Here is a 19,765-nt window from a genome sequence, read left to right as displayed (position 1 = left end):
AATGCCTCCTTTAATCCTCCACATAGAGTAACAGGTCCCCTTGCTAAGGCCTTGCTAGGTTTCCTGTGCTGTGCTAAGGCTAGTCTCCTTCAATGTTCATTTGACCTTGATAGAGACAGGAAATTAGCCAGACAGTGGCAGTATAGGTTGTCCCAAGACTGATCCTGCCCTTCTGCATCTCATTCAATCTCCCTTCATCCCGTGCTCATCTCCCCTTATCTCCATGACATGGAGCAGATCAGTACCTATGTGTTCAATCAGGGGGCCAAATGACCGTTTCCCTGTCCTTCAGGTCCCCTCCAGCCTCTCTGAGTAATTCTCTTGCTACCACCTGGACTTGGAAGAGTGGGTAAGTACCCTGCCCCAGCTCCTGCTTGAATCCTTCTTAGACATTAGTTTCCACCGGCTGGGGAGGTGGGGAGATGGAGGCTGGTAGTGGAGCCAGGGCTCACACACACATCTGCTGTTTCCCAGCCAGTGGTGAGCCTTAGAATCAAATCCACATCAGAATCCCTTGGGGCTGTATGCATTTTCCTCTTAGACCCTGTATCTCCAATTAGTCTTTTAAAGATAACTGCTTATTTTACTGCATGTGTGCTCAGTCGCTCAGTCGTGTCCGACTCTTTGTGACCCCCCCCCCGCCCCCCATGGACTGTAGCCCACCAGGTTCCTCTGTCCATGGAGTTCTCCAGGCAGGAATGCTGGAGTGGGTTGCCATTTCTTTCTTCGGGGGATCTTCCTGACCCAGGGATTGAACCCGCACCTCTTATGTCTCCTGCATTGCAGGTGGATTCTTTATTAATGAGCTACCCGGGAAGTGGTTATTTCGTCAGTTACTACCAAATAGCCTATCTCTTTGAAGATATTTATTATGCTTATTGAAAATTAAAAAAAAAAAGAATCACCTGGGGCTGCTTATTGAAAACAGAGGCACTTCCACTCCTCGATGTGTACTGTTGGTTTAACACTTTACGGTGGTTCACCTGGTGTCATATGTGTATGAACTCATGTGATTTTAAAATAACCACTCTGTGAGGTCAGCCAGGGCTTCCTAAACTATTGAGCATACAAAGTGCCCAGGGGTCTTGGGTTCAAGTGTAGATGTTGATGCTAAAGGTCTGAGGTGAGGCCTGAGAGTCTGCTTTTTGACAAAACTCCCCAGGGATGCTGATGGTGCTGGCTTCCAGACCTCATTTTAAGAAGCAAGAAGGCAGGTGCTGTTATCACTTCTTATTTTATGGGAAAGGAAAAGTGAAAGTGTCAGTCGCTCAAGTCATGTCAGACTCTTTGCGGCCCCATGGATTGTAGTCCGCCAAGGCTCTTCAGTCCATGGAATTCTCCAGGCAAGAATACTGGAGTGGGTACCCATTTCCTTCCCCAGGGAAACTTCCTGACCCAGGGATCAAACCCAGGGCTCCCGCAGTGCAGGTAGATTCTTTACCATCTGAGCCACTAGGGAAGCCAAGAAACCTGCCTTTAGATCCCAGTTCCATACTTCATTCCTTGGGCCTGTTACTGGACCTCAGTTTGCTCACTGTAAGCTAGAGGCAATCATCCACTCACTAGAAATCCTGTTCCTTCCACAAATATGTATCAAGGACCTACTATGAGCCAAGAAGTGTTGTAGACATTGGGGATCCATCAGAGGACAATACAGCCCTTCTCCTCATGGAGTCTGCATCCTAAAGGAGAGAGAGAGGTCATCTGAGACAGTGACAGGAAGTGAATGAAAGGAAAGAGTGAGCAGAAGAGAGGAGGGTCCGGCCACAAGACAGGACTCACTGAGACATACAAGGAACGTATTCCTGGCAGAGGAACCAGCAGGTACAAAGGTCCAGGGGCTCAGCATGGAAGAGGGCAGTGAGGCCAGAACACAGAGACTGGTCAAAAAGGTAGGTCAGCCCAGAGCGAGGTGCTGGGCTCAGAAAAGGCTAGTTCTGGGCTTTCCTGGAAGCAAGACGGGAAGACCCTGCAGGGTGCAGGCCAACAAGAGTCTGCATCTCAAGAGGTCCCTTTGGGGCTGGGCAGAATGGATGGGAAGGGGTAGCAGTGGGAGCTGGGAGCCCAAGTTGGAGGCCTGTGGTCATCTGGAGGGCTCTGGACCAGGCTATTGGCTGTGAGCAGCAGATGGACAAGTCTTGCTCAACGGTAATTATGAGAATTAAAAGGTAAGCAGTCTAGTTCATGGTGCAGCAGGTAGCTGCTGTGAGCTGCTGTCAGCTCCCCGTTCTCAGCTCTAAAGAGACCTGATCTGAGAATCCCATGATGGTATCTAGTCTGCAGCCTCCTCCAGAGGTGCCTGAATCCCTTCTGCTCCTTCACATCATTGGCTCTGGTCGTGCTCCCATGACCTGTGGTGGCCTCTTGATGTTCACAGGCCACTGGGACAAAGCCTCACTCACATCTGGCTGTTCAGTTGCTCCCTACATCTGCTGCATACCTACCACCTCCAAGCTGGGCTGAAACCTGAGGCCCCATCTGGATGGCTCCCTGGGTCATTCTCGAAGGTGAGAAAAACAGAACGGGCATCTGCCTGCCCTGGCCCCCAGACCAACTGCCCAGCTCAGGAAGTAGGAGATGAGGGGAGGCAGCGTGGGGCAGGCAGGAGTCCAGGTCATATACATCTGAGTTTGAATCCCAGCTCTGCAACCTTGACCCTGGGGGGTCCCTCTCACTTCTCTGAGCCTCACATCTCAGCTGCAAAATGAAAATGATGCTATCAAAGGGTTGTCTGGAGGATGAAGGGCAGTAATAACCTACAGAGCACCTAGCAGCATGCCCGGTTCATATGCCAAGGACTCACCAAATGGGAGTCAGCTTTATCCTCGTTGCTGCCCTGGGTCCAGCTCGGCAGTTCCTGGCACGGTGAATAAGAGCTCTGGCTTCAGAGCCCCAGCTCGGCTTCCAACCCAGATGGATGGGGGCTGTGGAAACCTGGGCACGTGGCCTCGCCTATCTGGATCCTACTTTCCTCTTCTGTAAAATGGGTCCTATCTCCTGAGGTTATGGGTAATTAATGCACACAAATCACCTGGCACATAGTAGGTGCTCAAAACTGGTATGATGCCAGCAGAGAGGAGCTGAACGGAAGAAGGTGACAGAGGCTTTGCCTAGGAAACCTCTCATGGTCCTGGGGTACTGTCTCCACCACACCAAAACCCAGTCAGTTGGAGGGACCTAGGCTTGCAGGGCTGGGAAATTCCACACCCACTGTTAGCCGGTCTCAGTTTTCTCATCTGCAAAATGGGGATTGTAATCCTTCTTATCCATTTAAAGGCAGGATTAACAGCTAGAACCAAGACAAACAGCCACAGGCAGAGATGCTGATCTCTACGAGCTCCTATAGACCCTCTGAAGGACCAGGTCTGCAGAGGGGCAGAGCCAGGCCCATGCCTGCTGAATATCTACAGCATGCAGGACCCTGTGCCATCAGGTCCTTCTGTTAAATCACTGCAAACCCATCACAGCCTTGCAAAGCTGGGCTATATTTACCCACTTTCAGGGACTGAAAACTGAGGCTTAGAAAGGTAAAGCAGTTGACCCAAGTACTCACAGCAAAGAGTCAAGTGGGATGCAAACCAGAGCCCTAGCTCCTAACTGCTGGGAGCTGTACCTCCCTGATGGCCTGTCGGCCCCTTCCTGCTGCCTCACGCCTGGTGGCTCTCCAAAGATAGAAAAGTGCCCCTGAAAGTCACATGTCCCAGAGCCCAAGGCCCACAGGGAGGGGCCTGGAGCTGTGTGGTGTGGGGTCAGACGGGAGGAGCAGAGAGGAGGTCGCAGGAATGACTCAGTGGTCTTACGCCTGAAACCACCTGCACTGCAGATGGAGCCCTTAGCAGCATCCCCAGACCGTCAATCTTCAAGTCTGCATTACTCACAAATGTCCTGAGTGCCAATTTCTTTCTTTTTCCTTTAACAGGGAGGGGGCTGGAGGGAGGATTATTGATGCAAGAGAATAAGATGGTCCAAGAATTGAAACCATTCAGAGAAAGCAGCCCTGGCAGAATGTCAGCCATTGGTGGAACGCTCCACTCGTGGGGAAAATATCCAGCCAATTCCCCATGACCCGGGACTGGGGTCATGGGGAATATCCAGCTGATACTTCTCCTATTCACTCTGTTGGGCCTGCCACCTTCATCATTCTGGGGCCCTCAAGGACAGAGTCTGGCTGACAGCAAGGGTTTAATAGACGTGTGCGGCTGAAATGCAGTGACCCAGGAACAACCAGGAATGAAGGTGGACAGAGAAGAGTCACCTGCATTTGAGAGTTCCAGGAGTATCCTCAGGGAAGGCCCTAGGGCCGCTGCATCAGGACTGAAAACACTTGTCAAGGAAGAATCGCTCACAGGAAGGGTGATCTGCTCAAAAGACAGAGAATTGGGAACTCACACCCTTCTCATGAGACCTTTTTACGAGGAAATTTTGTAAGATCAAACAGCCCAGACCATAAGATAGAAAAACTCCACTCCTACCAAAAAAACCTTCAAACCTTTTCTTGAACAGTATTATAAGTAACAATGTCTACTCTCCAAAGTATATACAAAGTTAGCAGTTGGGATAACAGATTATAGAAAGATATCTTCCATGTGAAAACCAACAGGAGATTAATATGTAGGTAATACAAGGAAGTCTTATAAACTGATGGCTTCCCAGATGGCGCACTGGTAAAGAATTTGTTTTGCCCATGCAGGAGATGCAGAAGACATGGGTTCGATCCCTAGGTCAGGCAGATTCCCTGGAGTAAGAAATGGCAACTCACTCCACTATTCTTGCCTGGAAAATTCCATGGACAGATGAGCCTGGTGGAGTACAGTCCATGGGGTCACAGAGTCAGACATGACTGACCAACTGAGCACACACATACCTATAAACTGATGAAGAAAATTCAGGAAACCCAATAAAAAAGTGGGCAAATAAAAACACAATAACATTATCTTAAAAGAAATCAACCCAAAAAGTAAAATTAAAAGATTTAAAATAAAACATAATTTAAACTAATAAAAATTTAAACTAAAAAGGCATTTTAAAATATGAGAAAAACAAAATGCTTAGACAAATAAAATGTAAGAATAAAATAAAAATAAATTTGTAAATTTAAATAAATTGCATTAACCCCTTGCAAGAAAATTTGAGGGCAATTTCATTTGATAGTAACAACCATTTAGAATGTATCAGATTCTGCAAAAATGTTCACCATATGAAATTCTTATCATGTTTGTTGATCTGAGTTTGACATTTCTTGGGAAAAAGATTAACATTTGATACAACCCTAATAAAATCATTTTTAGACAAGCTGAACAAATCCACAAAAGACACTTAAAAGGAGTTCATATAAAGTATTTATTTATAAATGCCTAAATTCACTAATCTAAGGAGATATGATAAGCAAATTAGATATCATGCAAATAACACAGTTTATTAGCTTTTTACCCACAAGATCATGGCCAGAACAAAGACAGTAAATTATAAAGTGCTAAGGCACTATATATAAAACAGACAACCAACAAAGATCTAGTGGATAGCACAGGGACCTATACTTAGTACTTTGTAATGGCCTATAAGGGAAAAGAATCTGAAAAAAAAAAAAAACATATATATATATATATATATATAGCTGAATCACTTTGCTATATACCCGAAACTAACACCACATTGTAAATCAACTATACTTCAATAAACTAAATACATTAAAATTAATAAAAATAAGATGTTTAAGTAAAATGAAAATTTTAAAATAAGTGAAGTAAATGTTAAGAGTTAAATTAAACATTGACAATTTGTAACCATTTAAAATGGAGAAGGAAATGGCAACCCACTCCAGTATTCTTGCCTGGAGAATCCCATGGACAGAGGAGCCTGGTGGGCTAATGTTCATGGAGGCACAAAGAGTTGGACACAACTTGAGTGACTAAGCGCAATCATTTAAAAAATAAGGAAAAAATACGATAATACAAAATAAGCATTATCAGCTCGACTGAAGCTGATAATGTGCTATGAATTAAGTCTCTTGGGCTCACATGTCTGCCAGAAGCAGGCAAGAGGGGAGGAGGAAGGAAAAGTATGTCTGAAAGGCAGCATCTGACTGCGTTTTTCCAGCTGCTGTGGGCAGAGGGCAGGATGTCAGGCCTCATCACATCATTTATATGTTTATAATGTGCGAGCAACACACACACACACTTCTATCTTCACTGCTGTTCTCTGAGGTCCCCCTTCATAGAGGAGTGAACAGAGGCTCAGAGAGGGTGAGTCACTGTGCTGTAGACACATAGCACTTAGGGCCTCCCTAGCCTCTGAATCTGGGCTTCCCCAAATAACTTTCTTTTGAAGAGTTAGGTCTGCCAAAGACTTTCAAACCCAGGCAGGGGCTTGTCTGACGTTAGGCTGGAACATCCTGGACAGTAGAGCAAGCTTTCCTATGACGCATGACTGATGTCACCATTTATTAGCACCTACTGTCTCCCAGGTGGGTTACATGCACAATTTTGATCTTCAAGACAATCCTATGATGTAGATGCTACTATTGTCACCATGGTACTGACAGACAACACTGAGATTCAGTAATGAAATATCTTCACACGAACATGGCAGTAGCAGAGCTGGGAGCTGAGCCCAGGCCTGTCTGAGCCCAAATCCCGCACTCCCTGCCCGGCACTAGACACTCTTCTCACCAACTGAGCACTCACCATGTGCCGTGGGTGCCTTTTGTGCCCCATCTTGCAAATTAGCCACCAGAGGTGACCTGCCCAACATCACTCAGCTGGTGAGCAGCAGAGCCCGTGGCCTTCGTGCCAGTCAGTCGACCTCCCACCGCTCATCTGGGACATGCTGGAGACAGCCGTGCCTGCCTGCCAACAGCAGAGCAGGCTGCAGAAGAGCAGTTGTGACATTCCTTTCTGGGTGTCCCCACCCTGCGGATGTGGGCACTGCAGTCAGTCTGCAGGGAAAGTGGAGGCTTCTGGCGAAAGGGAGTGGTTTCCCTACGTGGTCTGTGTCCCCCAGGCTTGTGCATGCCTTTCTTCTGAGCTAGTGAAACAGAACCCCCCCACCCACACAAACCCAGAGAGGCCCCCATCAAGGGCCACAGATCAGGGGCCCTGTGAATCACGTGACATTATAAGAAATCATCCCAGGGCGGGCGGTGGCAGCCTGGCCTGAGGCAGCAGTGCCCAAGATGAGGGAGCTTCCCCCGTGCAGCGGGAACCAGACCATGCACTGTGGGACCCTGGAGGAATCCCCGGGGGGCGCCGAGGGTGTGTGTGTGTCCTGGGTGGTGCTGATGGCTGCACAGAGCTGAGACAAGGAGGCTCTGGCCAGGGAGACCTGGGGTGGGGGGCACATTCCAACCTCTCCCCATCCTGGCTGTGTGACCCTGGCAAGTTGATAGCCCTCTCTATGCTTGGAAGGCCTCTGTAGAACTACAGGATCCAACTACCTTGTGGGCTATTATCTGGATGTACTGGGAGAAGGCCAGGAAGGGTGGCTATGGACCCAACCTTTGGAATCAATCATCTGGGTTTAAATCCTGGCTTTGCCAAACTTACTTGCCAAGCTAGTAGACTGGAACATATGAAATCACTAATATTTGGCTTTTTTCAGCCTATAAAAACGGCAGTTTCACATTCTTTAACTCATGCTCCTTTCTCTCTTAATTCAGTCTCCTCGTCTGTGAAATGTGGATAATAACATCCTTTTCCAGGTTGCTGCAAGGACTAAATAAGGCTGGGAGGCAACTGAGCTTGGTAATTGGAGTCTGGGCTCTGGGACTAGGAAGGATTTGAATTTGGCTGTGTGACCTAGGGAAAGTCACTCAACCCCTCTGTGCCTCAGTTTTCTCATATGTAAAATGGGGACGATAATAGTACCCACATCACAGGTTTCTTAGGAGAATTTAGTCAGTTTATATGCACAGTGCCTGACATTGGTAAATAAAACAGGTAACAGTTGGCATAGAGGAAATAACCATAAAACAAAATCAAAAAGAGACTTTCTAAACCTTTGTTGCAGTGAAAATTAAGTACCTTTAAAGAAACAAATAAATGTTTTTAGGAACATATATGTGTGTGGATATATACATGAGGGGCAGCGGTAAAGAATCCACCTATAATACAGGAGACATAAGAGACATGGGTTCCATCCCTGGGTTAGGAAGATCCCCTGGAGGAGGGCATGGCAACCCACTTCAGTATTCTTGCCTGGAGAATCCCACGGACAGAGGAGCCTGGTGGGCTACAGTCCATGGGATTGCAAAGAGTCAGACATGATTGAAGCGACTGAGTAAGCACACTTAACCCGTTCCTTCTGGGTAATTGAGGTGTGTGTCCCCATGAGAACCCCTTTGACACATAAACGACGTGTGTGTCCCTGGGTATCCACAGAACCTGGGGCTTTTCTACGTCCTAACAGCGTCCACAGTCTGGGCTCTGACAGAAGGACTTGCTTCAAGGGCATGGCGGTTCTGTGTGGGTCCCGGGCCTCCGCCAGGTGCCTCTCATGGAACCACACACCCAGGCTACAGACCCCGTGTGGCACTCAGGTAACCCTGGAGGCCCTTACAAGCTCTTGGACCTTGGCTGGCCTCTGGTTACTAAGAAACCTCTGCAGAGCTGTGCAAGCCCTCTCTGTTGCACCCTCTCATCTAACATTTCTTCTGGGCCTGGGAGAAAGACAAAGCAGACGGAGCATTCCCAAGTGACACGAGCAACTGAGGCTCTAAGAAGCTCTAAACCAGACTGCAGGCTCTGGAGCAAGCTGCCTTCTTCTGCCTATCCAAGGCCACCCTTGCGGCCCTGCCCCCTGTCCTGCATCCTCACCTCCACCCCGGCTGGGTGATCTTGGCTGAGGCACTTCCTCGCCTGGAGCTCCTTTTTTTTTTAAACACAAACATGGGTCTCCAAGGCCTCAACTGGCCTTTTCAGCCCTAGCATTCCATCATTCGATAACCTGTCTCCAGAATTCCAGAGAGAAAATGGAAGTTGAACTGTTTTGCAAACTGTGAAGGCCTATATGAATGAGTGGGTGGGTACTGGCAGCATTAGATGGACCTTCTGGAGCACTCTTTAGTAGGCGGGACCTGCTCCCATGGTTCTGGAATCAGGAACATTGGCTATGTGACTTTGGATAAGTCGGTTTCCCTCTCTGAGACAGCCTGCTTCTTCTGTAAAGGAAGAAGGGTAACCATATCCACCCGGCAGGGCTGGGGGAGGGTCGATGTGAAAGGAACATACAGTGTCCAGCACTCAGCAGCTCCTTGGGGATGTCTGATGCAGGAGGACATTTAGACCCTGATGGATCATTCCATTTCCTGGGGCTAAAGTCCACCTTGAGAAAAGAAAACATCTTGGGAAGGACATGACCATCAGATTCAGGGCCGTTAGAAACAAGCGTAAGGACAAATATGTCGAGGGCAATTGCTACTTTAAAGGCAATTTAGCCTCCTGTTTGGAGCTCCAGAGCCAGACTTTTGGGGTTCACATGCCTATGGTTGTGTGACCCACGGGGCCTTCAACTCCCCATCTGCAATCCCAGGATCCCCTGGAACCCTCCTCTCAGAACTGTCGGGAGGACTGCACTGGGCCAGCTGATACAGTGGCCTCCACACTTTTTGGACAATAGTAAAAATTACATTTTTATGTCAGTACACACACAGTACACAGAGTACACACACCCCTCATCCACACTCACACACACCCACATCCATGTGCACACATCTACATACGGGTACACACATGCACCCACACACTCACATATGTATGTGAGCAAAACCCACTTCTCAAAGTGATAACTCATCTTAACATCTGCAACGCATTCTGGTATTTTCCATGAAGGGGGTTGGCAAACTATGGCCCATGGGCTAACTTAGTGGAAACAGTGTCAGACTTCATTTTTTGGGGCTCCAAAATCACTGCAGATGGTGATTGCAGCCATGAAATTAAAAGATGCTTACTCCCTGGAAGGAAAGTTATGACCAACCTAGATAGCATATTCAAAAGCAGAGACATTACTTTGCCAACAAAGATCCGTCTAGTCAAGGCTATGGTTTTTCCAGTGGTCACGTATTGATGTGAAAGTTGGATTGTGAAGAAAGCTGAGTGCCAAAGAATTGATGCTTTTGAACTGTGGTGTTGGAGAAGACTCTTGAGAGTCCCTTGGACTGCAAGGAGATCCAACCAGTCCATTCTAAAGGAGATTAGTCCTGGGAATTGTTTGGAAGGACTAATGCTGAAGCTGAAACTCCAGTACTTTGGCCACCTCATGTGAAGAGTTGACTCATTGGAAAAGACTCTGATGTTGGGAGGGATTGGGGGCAGGAGGAGAAGGGGACGACAGAGGGTGAGATGGCTGGATGGCATTACCGACTCGATGGACATGAGTTTGGGTGAAGTCCGGGGGTTGGTGATGGACAGGGAGGCCTGGCGTGCTGCGATTCATGGGGTTGTAAAGAGTCGGACACGACTGAGCGACTGAACTGAACTGAACTGAATGGCTTCTTTATGTATGGCTGTGAGCTAAGAATGGTTTAATATTTTTAAAGGTTTGTTTAAAAAAAAAAAACAACAACAGGAAGAGTATGTCCTACAAAGCCTAAAATATTACCTATCTGGCCCTTTGCAAAAAAGTTTGCTGACTTCACCCTATTTCATTCTACTCTATACTGCTCTGTTTTATTCTATTCTACTCCATTTCAGCATTCTAAATGCTAGTTGCATTTACTAAATTTATTTCCCAGATCTGCTGAATGATTCCAAACCTCAGTTTGAAAAGCTCTGAATCAGCGTAAGCTTCAGTTTTTTTCACTAAACGGAAGGATGGAAAGATGGATGAAGAGACAGCGGACTAATAGATGGATGAGAGGAGGCAGGCGAACAAACTGAAGAGGATCCCCTTATCCTGTGACACCTCGGCTGAGCAATGTCCCACCTCTGAGTCTCAGATTCCTCAGCTGAGATGAGGACCACCAACGACCAGCCTCTCTGAGCTATACTGAGAAGCAGCAGGATCCTGTCTGTGCCATTTTTTTTCATGATGGATTCATTTCTGACACCTCTAGGAGATGCTGAGCTCTCTGACAGCAGGGACTGGAGTAGGAAACTGCTCCAGTAGTTCTTGACTACTGGAGTATTCTTTTTTTTTTAATTTAAATTTATTTATTTTAATTTGAGGCTAATTACAATATTGTATTGGTTTTGCCATACATCAACATGAATCCACCACGGCTGTACACGTGTTCCCCATCCTGAACCCCTCTCCCACCTCCCTCCCTGTACCATCCCTCTGGGTCATCCCTGTGCTCCAGCCCCAAGCATCCTGTATCCTGCATCAAATCTGGACTGGCGATTCATTTCTTATATGATATTATACATGTTTCAATGCCATTCTCCCAAACCATCCCACCCTCGCCCTCTCCCACAGAGTCCAAAAGGCTGTTCTATACATCTGTGTCTCCTTTGCTGTCTCGCGAACAGGGTATTCGTTACCATCTTTCTAAATTCCATATATATGTGTTAGTATACTGTATTGGTGTTTTTCTTTCTGGCTTACTTCACTCTGTATAATAGGTTCCAGTTTCATCCACCTCATTAGAACTGATTCAAACGTATTCTTTTTAATGGCTGTGTAATACTCCAATTGTGTATACGTACCACAGGTTTCTTATCCATTCATCTGCTGATGGACATCTAGGTTGCTTCCATGTCCTGGCTATTATAAACACTGCTGTGATGAACATTGGGGTACACGTGTCTCTTTCAATTCTGGTTTCCTCGGTGTGTATGCCCAGCAGTGGGATTACTGGGTCATAAGGCAGTTCTATTTGCAGTTTTTTAAGGAATCTCCACACTGTTCTCCATAATGGCTGTACTAGTTTGCATTCCCACCAACAGTGTAAGAGGGTTCCCTTTTCTCCACATCCTCTCCAGCATTTATTGCTTGTAGACTTTTGGAGTATTCTTGACTGGAAAATCCCATGGACAGAGGAGCCTCGCTGGCTACAGTCCATGGAGTCGCAAAGAGCCAGATACGACTGAGCGACTGAGCACTGGACTGAGCAACTGAGCAGGGACAATGGAGCACAACTCTGCTGTCCTCGCCAACACCTAATTTAGGGCCTGATCGCCAGGAGGGGCTCAGTAAACATTTCTTTGTGACGATGGTGACAGGCAAATGGCATCCGAGGCCCTCCATGACAGGATGCTGGAACTGTCTGCAGTCAGACCTCCACCCGCTCTGCCACACAGCCCCTTTGGCCATTTCCACGGCCAGACCCTCCGCTCTGCCTGCGAGAGTCCCCAGCTCCTATGCTACTGCTGCTTCCGGCTGACAAATTCCCAAGACCTAGCCCTCTGATGGGGCTCCTCTCAGATGCCTCCTCCTTGCCACAAGTCTCTCTCTGAAGATACTGCCCTGGACATGCACGTGTTCCAGATGCAACAGATCAACTACTGTGGGAAGGGATGCCAGTAGCCCCCTCACCAAACAGTGGGCATGGTAGGTGCAGCCATGCTCGACCTCCGCACTGAGCAACTGGGGATGGGGGAGGGATTGGAAGTCTTCATTTTCTTTATTTTCTCTCTGTGTGTGTGTCTTTTAGAACTGAGAAACATCTTGCTGCTGCTGCTGCTGCTGCTGCTAAGTTGCTTCAGTCGTGTCTGACTCTATGCGACCCCATAGATGGCAGCCCACCAGGCTCCTCTGCCCGTGGGATTTTCCAGGCAAGAGTACTGGAGTGGGGTGCCACTGCCTTCTCCGGAGAAACATCTTAAGGATCTCCTAAACCAGCTCCTCTTCAGATGTGGAAAGTGAGGCTCTGAGAAGGGAAGACCAACAGAGCTCAGGAGACATCTTCTCAGAATCATGTCAGACTGATTTGAGCCTGTTTTACTACCAACCCTCCTCCTTGTATTGAGGGTGGAGGTCCGACTGCAGACAGGGCCAGCGTCCATTCATGGAGGGCCTCAGATGCCAAACTCCAATACTTTGGCCGCCTGATACAAAGAACTGACTCATTTGAAAAGACCCTGATGCTGGGAAAGATTGAAGGCGGGAGGAGAAGGGGATGAGATGGTTGGATGGCATCACCGACTCAATGGACATGAGTTTGAGTAAACTCTAGGAGTTGGTAATGGACAGGGAAGCCTGGCATGCTGCAGTCCATGGGGTGGCAAAGAGTCGGACATGACTGAGCGACTGAACTGAACTCCTCCTTGTAGCCCTTGGCAAGTTTCTGATGGGATTCACTTCCTTTTCTATGCACAGACTTCGGAGCCTCCAAAACTCTGGGTCCACCTTCCAACTCAGCTGTTGGGAGTTCCTGGGCAGGTCTCTGTCTCTTTCGGAGCCTCGGACCTCTTGTCTAGGAAATAGGAGTAATGCAGGCAGCACCACAGTCAGACTTCACAACCCACACGCAGAGTTCCTGGCACGTGCTCGCCCTAAGGGTCTCCTTTGGTGGCTGGGCAGGGGTAGGCTTATCTCCACCCAGGGGAGAGGGAGGTGAGATATACTTTGCTCTGTGCCCAGCCATGGCCCTGACCTGGAGACTAGAAACCCAGGTCCTCCTCTATCACGGCCAATGCCCTGGGCACCTGCCTTCCGGGTCTCAGTTTCTCTGTCTTTGGGCAGGGGACAGTGCTGCCTGTCTGGACATAAACACAGGGGTTCTCAGTTTGGAGAATTATTATATTCAGTCCACCTAACAGGCCTCTGGAGTGGGCACTGCCATAGTCACTGTACAGATAATTTTCTTTATTTGTAAAGAAATCTCTATTTCTAGAGGCTCAGAGAGGGGAGAAGGGCAGAGGTGAGATTCAACCCACATGAGACTCCCTCCCCCCAGCCCAGGGAGCATCCGCTCTGCTGTAAAATGGAGGGGGAAGTGGTTGAGTCCTTATTAAGCACCCACTGTATGCCTTCAGACCCTTTTCCCTGTGACTGTGGTGAATTGGCCCAAATGCCAAAGAGGTAGGCACAACCATTCCCATTTCACAGATGTGGAACTGTGAATTGGAGAAGGTATGTGGCCTGCCCCAAATCATACATGCAGGGCAAGAGAGGGCCCTGAATTCCAGAGCTCCTCCCTCTGCCCTTTGCTGCCCCAGGTCCAGAAGGATCTAAAGGTACCATGTGAATGTGGGGGACAACTGCATCCACAAGGCCCCTCCCTGGCAGGCCATAGACACTGAGGAGAGTCGGGGATAGCCTGTCTTCTCCTCATTGCTTAAATGAAGCTCCATATCAAGGCAGGGTTACAGACCAGGACCCCTCACCCTGCCCGACTCTCCTATTGCCGGGACACCCCAGCATGTTCAAGAGAAACGTCCCCATCTGGTTCTGATTCGTTTATACTTAATTAATCAACATGTTGTTTTGTAAGAGTCACTTGAGCTCTGAGAACCATTCTCAAGCCTTTTCTTTTCGTCTTTCTTGTCTTGGAAACAGAAAAATTAGGTTTCATCAAAAAAAAGTGATGTTGGAGCTTGACGAAGCACGGGTCTGTGGGAGCCAGGCCCTGAGGGTGACAGCTCAGCCTCGGCGGCTGCTGGGCCCAGAGAACGTTCCTCTTGACCTTGCAGAGCAGGTCAAACGCTGGAAGGGAGGTGGGAGAGGACCAGGGAAGGGCATCCCTCCACACTAGCTACTCCTCAAGGGCCCCAGGTCCATTTACCTTGACACTCCCAGACTTCCCAACACAGAGCCTGGCGCAGGGTCTGCCCTGTAATGCTTATTGAATGAGCAAGGGAAAGAGAGAGAGGAAGGAAAGAAGAAAGGAAGGAATTAAAGAAGGAAGCGGGGCTGGGAAGGAGGGGAGAAGAAAGGAGAGGAAAGGAGAAAAGAGGCATTGCTAATATCTACGTGCCTTCAGGACACATTCTCTTGCCAAAGTTAGACCAGAATGTCAAAGCTGGGAAGACCCTCGGGGATCTTGTGTGGAAGTTTCCAAGCAGTTGTCTTATGAAAAATGGTCGCTAATCTGTAACTGGTTTGGGAAAGGTCCTATTCTCTGTCCTCTGCCTCTTCACCACGAATGCTCTGATAAGTCCCGCCATCAAGAAATCTGCTGAAGCCAGCAATGCTCAAAGCTGTTTGGCCAAGACTCCTATGACCACCTTGCAGAATAGGTTACAGGAAGCTTTCTGCTACCTCCTACCTCCACCCTAGTGCCAATGGGGAAACCAAGGCTGTGGGTAGGAGGTAGGTTGGGGGAATCCACTCTCCCAAAAGGAGTGGGGGGTGGGGTGGGACTAAGATCCAAGGCTATCTCCATTGCACCTGACAGGTAAACAGAGTCACAAAGCCTCTCGCAGAAGATGCTGCCCTGGACACGCATGTGTTCCAGATGCAACAGATCAACAACCATGGGGAGGGGCGCCAGTAGCCCCCTCACCAAACTGTGGCCGTGTAAGGTGCAGCCGTGCCCGACCTCCTCACTGAGCAACTGGGGATGGAAGAGGGACCGGACGTTTTCTTCTTCTTGATTCTGTGTGGCATGTGTTTGAGAACTTAGAAGCAGCTTAAAGCTCTTCTAAACCAGCTCCTCTTCAGATGGGGAAATTGAGGCTCTGAGAAGGGAAGACCAACAGAGCTCAGGAGACATCTTCTCAGCATCATGTCAGACCAGCTGGGATTCAAGCCTGCTTTGCTACTAACCTGCTGGGCCACCTTGGACAATCAGTTTTTCTCTCTGAATCTCAGTTTCCTCATGCAGAAAATAAGCATCCCCCCACCCTCCCTGGGCTGTTGTGAGTGACCAAAGACATGATGGGCAGGAAAGGAGAATGACTACTGCATTTGGCTACTCACTTAACAGATACGCTAACTCACTGAGTCTTACCCACATCTGCCCTGTGAGTTGGATATGAAGATCATTATTCCTATTTTAAAGAGGAGTTACTGAGGAGAGAGGTGTTTTACACTTTTAATTTTTTTTTTTGTCTTTCTGAGAACTAAGAAAATCTTAGAGAGCTTCTAATAGACCCTCAGATGGGTAAACTGAGGTTCAAAGAGGCAAAGTGACATCCCCAAGGTCACTCAGCTGGTAACTGAGGAAGGCAGGCTGACTCCAGAGCCTATGAGCTTTACCATAAAAGGGCCGTTCACAGACCAGTGTCCCCATGAGGTCGCAGACTCCCCGCAGCTCACCTGAAGCCCACCCACCTCTCCTTTCCCTGGACCCCTCTGTCTAGTCATGCCTGGACCTGGAGTCCTTCAGGCCTCAGTCTCTCTCTCCCACCCAAACCCACGCCTCCATTCTCCAACAACCACTCTCAGCCCCCTGTTTCACTCCAGGAGTGATTTTGTCTATTCAGGGCTTTATACTAAAAGGGACTAGAAGCCCCCAGAGAACAGTCTTGTTCTCTTTCCCATGCAGCCTTGCTCAAACCTAACACCAGAGCTGGAAAGAAAGAAGACACAGGGTCTTACTCACCTGCTGGTCAACTTGGCAAAGTTACTCAGCCTGTCTGAGCCTTGGCACCTGGCTCTATGAATAGGATGATCCCTATGTCATGAGGATGCGGTGGGGACTCCCTCCGTGCGTGGAAAACCCTGGGCACAGAGGCTGGCATTTGGCCATCAACTCTCAGACTGCCAACTGGACGGAGGTCAAAGGGCTGCCGGCTCAGGTGTGGGACTCGCTTACCCTCCTCGGTCTGCAGGGACAACCTCAAACTTACCTCCTGGGACATTCTGACTCCCGCAGAGAGGGAACATGGCATAGAGTCCCAAGGTGAGAGTGCAAGGGGCCCCCGACTTTGTGCCCCTGGTACATTTATAATCTGAACCTTGGTTCATCCTCTTAGTGGCCCTAGGTCAAGACAGAAAAACTGAGGCTCTTGGAGGGTGTAGATGTCTTCCAGGTCATCCCAGAATAAATGTTGTCAAACTCCAGTCTCCCTGAGCTCACGCAGCTCAGGCCCTCACCCAGGGAGAACCTACCAAAAACTACTGCCTTCTGAAAAGTCATGCAGAGATTCAGGGTCTATACTGAAACCGGGGCATTGGGACTCCCAGCTCAGGGCTCTTTACCTCACCTCCTGGCTCAATACTGATGCTTGGGATGATTTCTGAGCCACTAACTCTGTCCCCTAGTCCCTTCCACCCCTAGCCTGTGTCACCTGAGGCTTCTTGTCTCTGCAAAAGTCACTTTCCTTCCTCCCAGCAATACTATTATTACAGGGAGTGGGCATAAGGAGTCAGCCCTGCCAGCTCTTTCCCTCCCTAGAGACCCTTCTTGGTCCAGCTTGCCCCACAGTATCCTGGGGCCTCAGTCTCCCCATCTGTAGAGTGGGGTTGACAGCAGTCTGGAAGAGCTAACAGTCTGGGGAGCCGGGCACCAGGCAGATGCCCCCAGGGCCACCCCTCGACTATCCTGCTGCACTGCCCGGCCATCCAGCCGGCTGCCCCTCATACCTTGCTTCTTCCTTCGGTTCAGGGGGAGCATGTCCACGGCGTGGGCGACAAGCAGCAAGAGGCAGAGTGGCGCCCGCATTTGGGCAGCCTGGTCCAGGCGGGCGTGCGGGCGCCCTGGGAGAACCGACGACCCAGTGGCTACCCTGCGGCGGCGGTGCGGCGGGGCGCGGGGGCTGATTCCGGCGCATCCGCGGGCGCGGGGTCAGTCCCGCCGCCAGGGACCCGCCGTCCGCTCAGGGCCCGGCCTCCAGGTCGAGTGAGGGCGTCGGCAGAGCCCAGACGCGGCGGGCTGGGAGGAGCTGGCGCTTCGGGGGCGGCGCGTTAACCCGCTAGGGACGGGCGCGCGGTGGGGGCGGAGGGGGTCGCCAGGCCAGGGGCCGAGAGGTCGCGGTCTGTCGGGCTGTGAGCGCTCTGGCGTCGTTCCTGCGCTGCCCCGTGGCGGGCACAGGTATGGTCCCCCACGCCACACACACAGGTACAGACGCTCAGACGCCAGGTGACCCTGTCCTGCTCTCAGCCTCTCCCTCCACCCCACTCTCTGCCTCCGATTTTCTTTTTCTTCTTTTCTCCTAAGCCTCAAAGTGACCAGCACCTCATAAATTCGCCAGGGAAGGGGCCCGGGGCCTGGACTGTGTTTCCTCTAACCTTATCTACAGGTTGGGAGCAGCTGGCCCAATTTTAACCCGTTCAGGGTGAAATTCCTCCTTCTTCCCAACAAAGGGTACGTTTCTGCCTCCCGCCGCCCTGCCCACTGAAAACTGTAACAGTAATTAATAATACTGCCTGTCACTTTTGAGGCCTATGTGCTTGGCGTTGTTCTAAGCACTTTATACAGAATATACTCTTCAAAACAACCCAGTGAGATTCTGATTAACTCCACTTTACCGGCAAGGAAAGGGAAGCTCAGAGAGGCTGAGAGACTTATCTAAGATCACACAGCAGGTCACTGGTCTGTCTGGGTCCAGTGTCTGTACCCTTTTAGCTACTACTTGGGGAACTTACCCTTGACAGTCTGTTGCTGAAACATTGTTCTTCCTTTTACCTGTGTGTGTAATTTGATTAAAAACAAAAAGGTAAACGCCCACATCTCCTTCTCCAGCCCCTATTTTCACCCTTAGTGAGATGCCCAGTGCATTGAGGACATTTGAGGGCGTGCCAGGGGAAGGGAAACAGTGAGGCCGCTCTGCCCTGGCCGGTCTTCTTCCATGCTAAGTCGCTTTGGAGAAGGAAATGGCAACCCACTCCAGTGTTCTTGCCTGGAGAATCCCAGGGACGGGGGAGCCTGGTGGGCTGCCATCTGTGGGGTTGCACAGAGTCGGACACAACTGAAGCGAGGGCGTGTCAGGGGAAGGGAAACACAGAGAGTGAGGCCGCTCTGCCCTGGCGGGTCTTCTTCCATAGGGTTCCACGAACACCAACAAACAACCTCATAGGGATCTGGGTAGAATGTCAGAGCCATCCCTCCCAGTGGTGCTATATTCTACAGATGGGCCACTGAGGCCTAGGGATAGGTGGTGCCTAGCCCAGGAAGCCCAGAAAATCTAGGGCAGAGGTGGGATGGCATCAAGGTGTCCCAGCATGGTCCCCATCCGCCAAGCCTACCAAGTCCTCTCGTTCTCACCTCTTTGATATCCCCTTCCCCTCTACCCCTCCTTTCACCCTTTGATCCCAAAGATCTCAACTCCTTGCAGTATTTCACAGATGTCTCCAAGTCTCTCACACCTCTGAGCCTTTCATGAGTGATCTCTTCATGGAATGTTGGCCTACATTCCATCCCCCTTCCCCGCTGAGTAATTCAGGACCCATCCTGAATATACCCTTCATCCAGGAAGCCTTCCCTGATTCTCGGGCCAGTCCAGGGCCTCCTCTGGGCTTCCACAATCTCTCTGTCACAGCTTGGATCACATGAGGTAGTAACTATAAATGTGTCTGTCCCTTCCTCTGAATTGTTAACTCTTTAAGGCCAGAGATGAGGTCATATCCGGATGCCAGAACCTGGCTCATGCTGGGCACAGAGGAGGTGTGCAACTTGTTTGTAGAGAGAATGAATGAATGAGTTCTCCAGATGCAAGAGTCTCTCAGCTTATACATGGAATTTGGGTATGCAGAGAAATAAGGTGACCCTAGAAGATCAACCGTTAGGAAACTGGAGAGTCAGCCCCTACCCATCCAGGTTGCTCAGTGGTATAGAATCTACCTGCAATGCAGGAGACCAGGGTTCAATCCCTGGGTCTGGAAGATCCCCTGGAGAAGGAAATGGCAACCCACTCCAGTATTCTTGCCTGGAAAATCCCATGGACAGAGAATCCTAGTGGACTATAGTCCATGGGGTTGCTAAGAGTCGGACACGACTGAATTACTG

General features: G+C 49.6%; 1 protein-coding gene across 1 annotated transcript in view; it reads right to left on the bottom strand.

Annotated features, from left to right (window-relative positions):
- RSPO4 (R-spondin 4) overlaps positions 1-17,613 on the bottom strand; it is a 36,271-nt gene extending 18,658 nt beyond the window's left edge. Inside the window, exon 1 of the mRNA XM_061437132.1 lies at positions 17,404-17,613. Within this exon, the coding sequence (XP_061293116.1) occupies positions 17,404-17,482 (79 nt within the window). The 5' untranslated portion in view covers positions 17,483-17,613. The remainder of the gene's footprint in view (positions 1-17,403) is intronic.
- Positions 17,614-19,765: the final 2,152 nt, after the last annotated feature.

This window comes from Bos javanicus, chromosome 13 (genome assembly GCF_032452875.1).
Source record: "Bos javanicus breed banteng chromosome 13, ARS-OSU_banteng_1.0, whole genome shotgun sequence".
In the NCBI taxonomy this organism is placed as follows: domain Eukaryota; kingdom Metazoa; phylum Chordata; class Mammalia; order Artiodactyla; family Bovidae; genus Bos; species Bos javanicus.
Note: the sequence above shows the minus strand (reverse complement) of the source record. Positions and strands in the feature narration are given on the sequence as shown.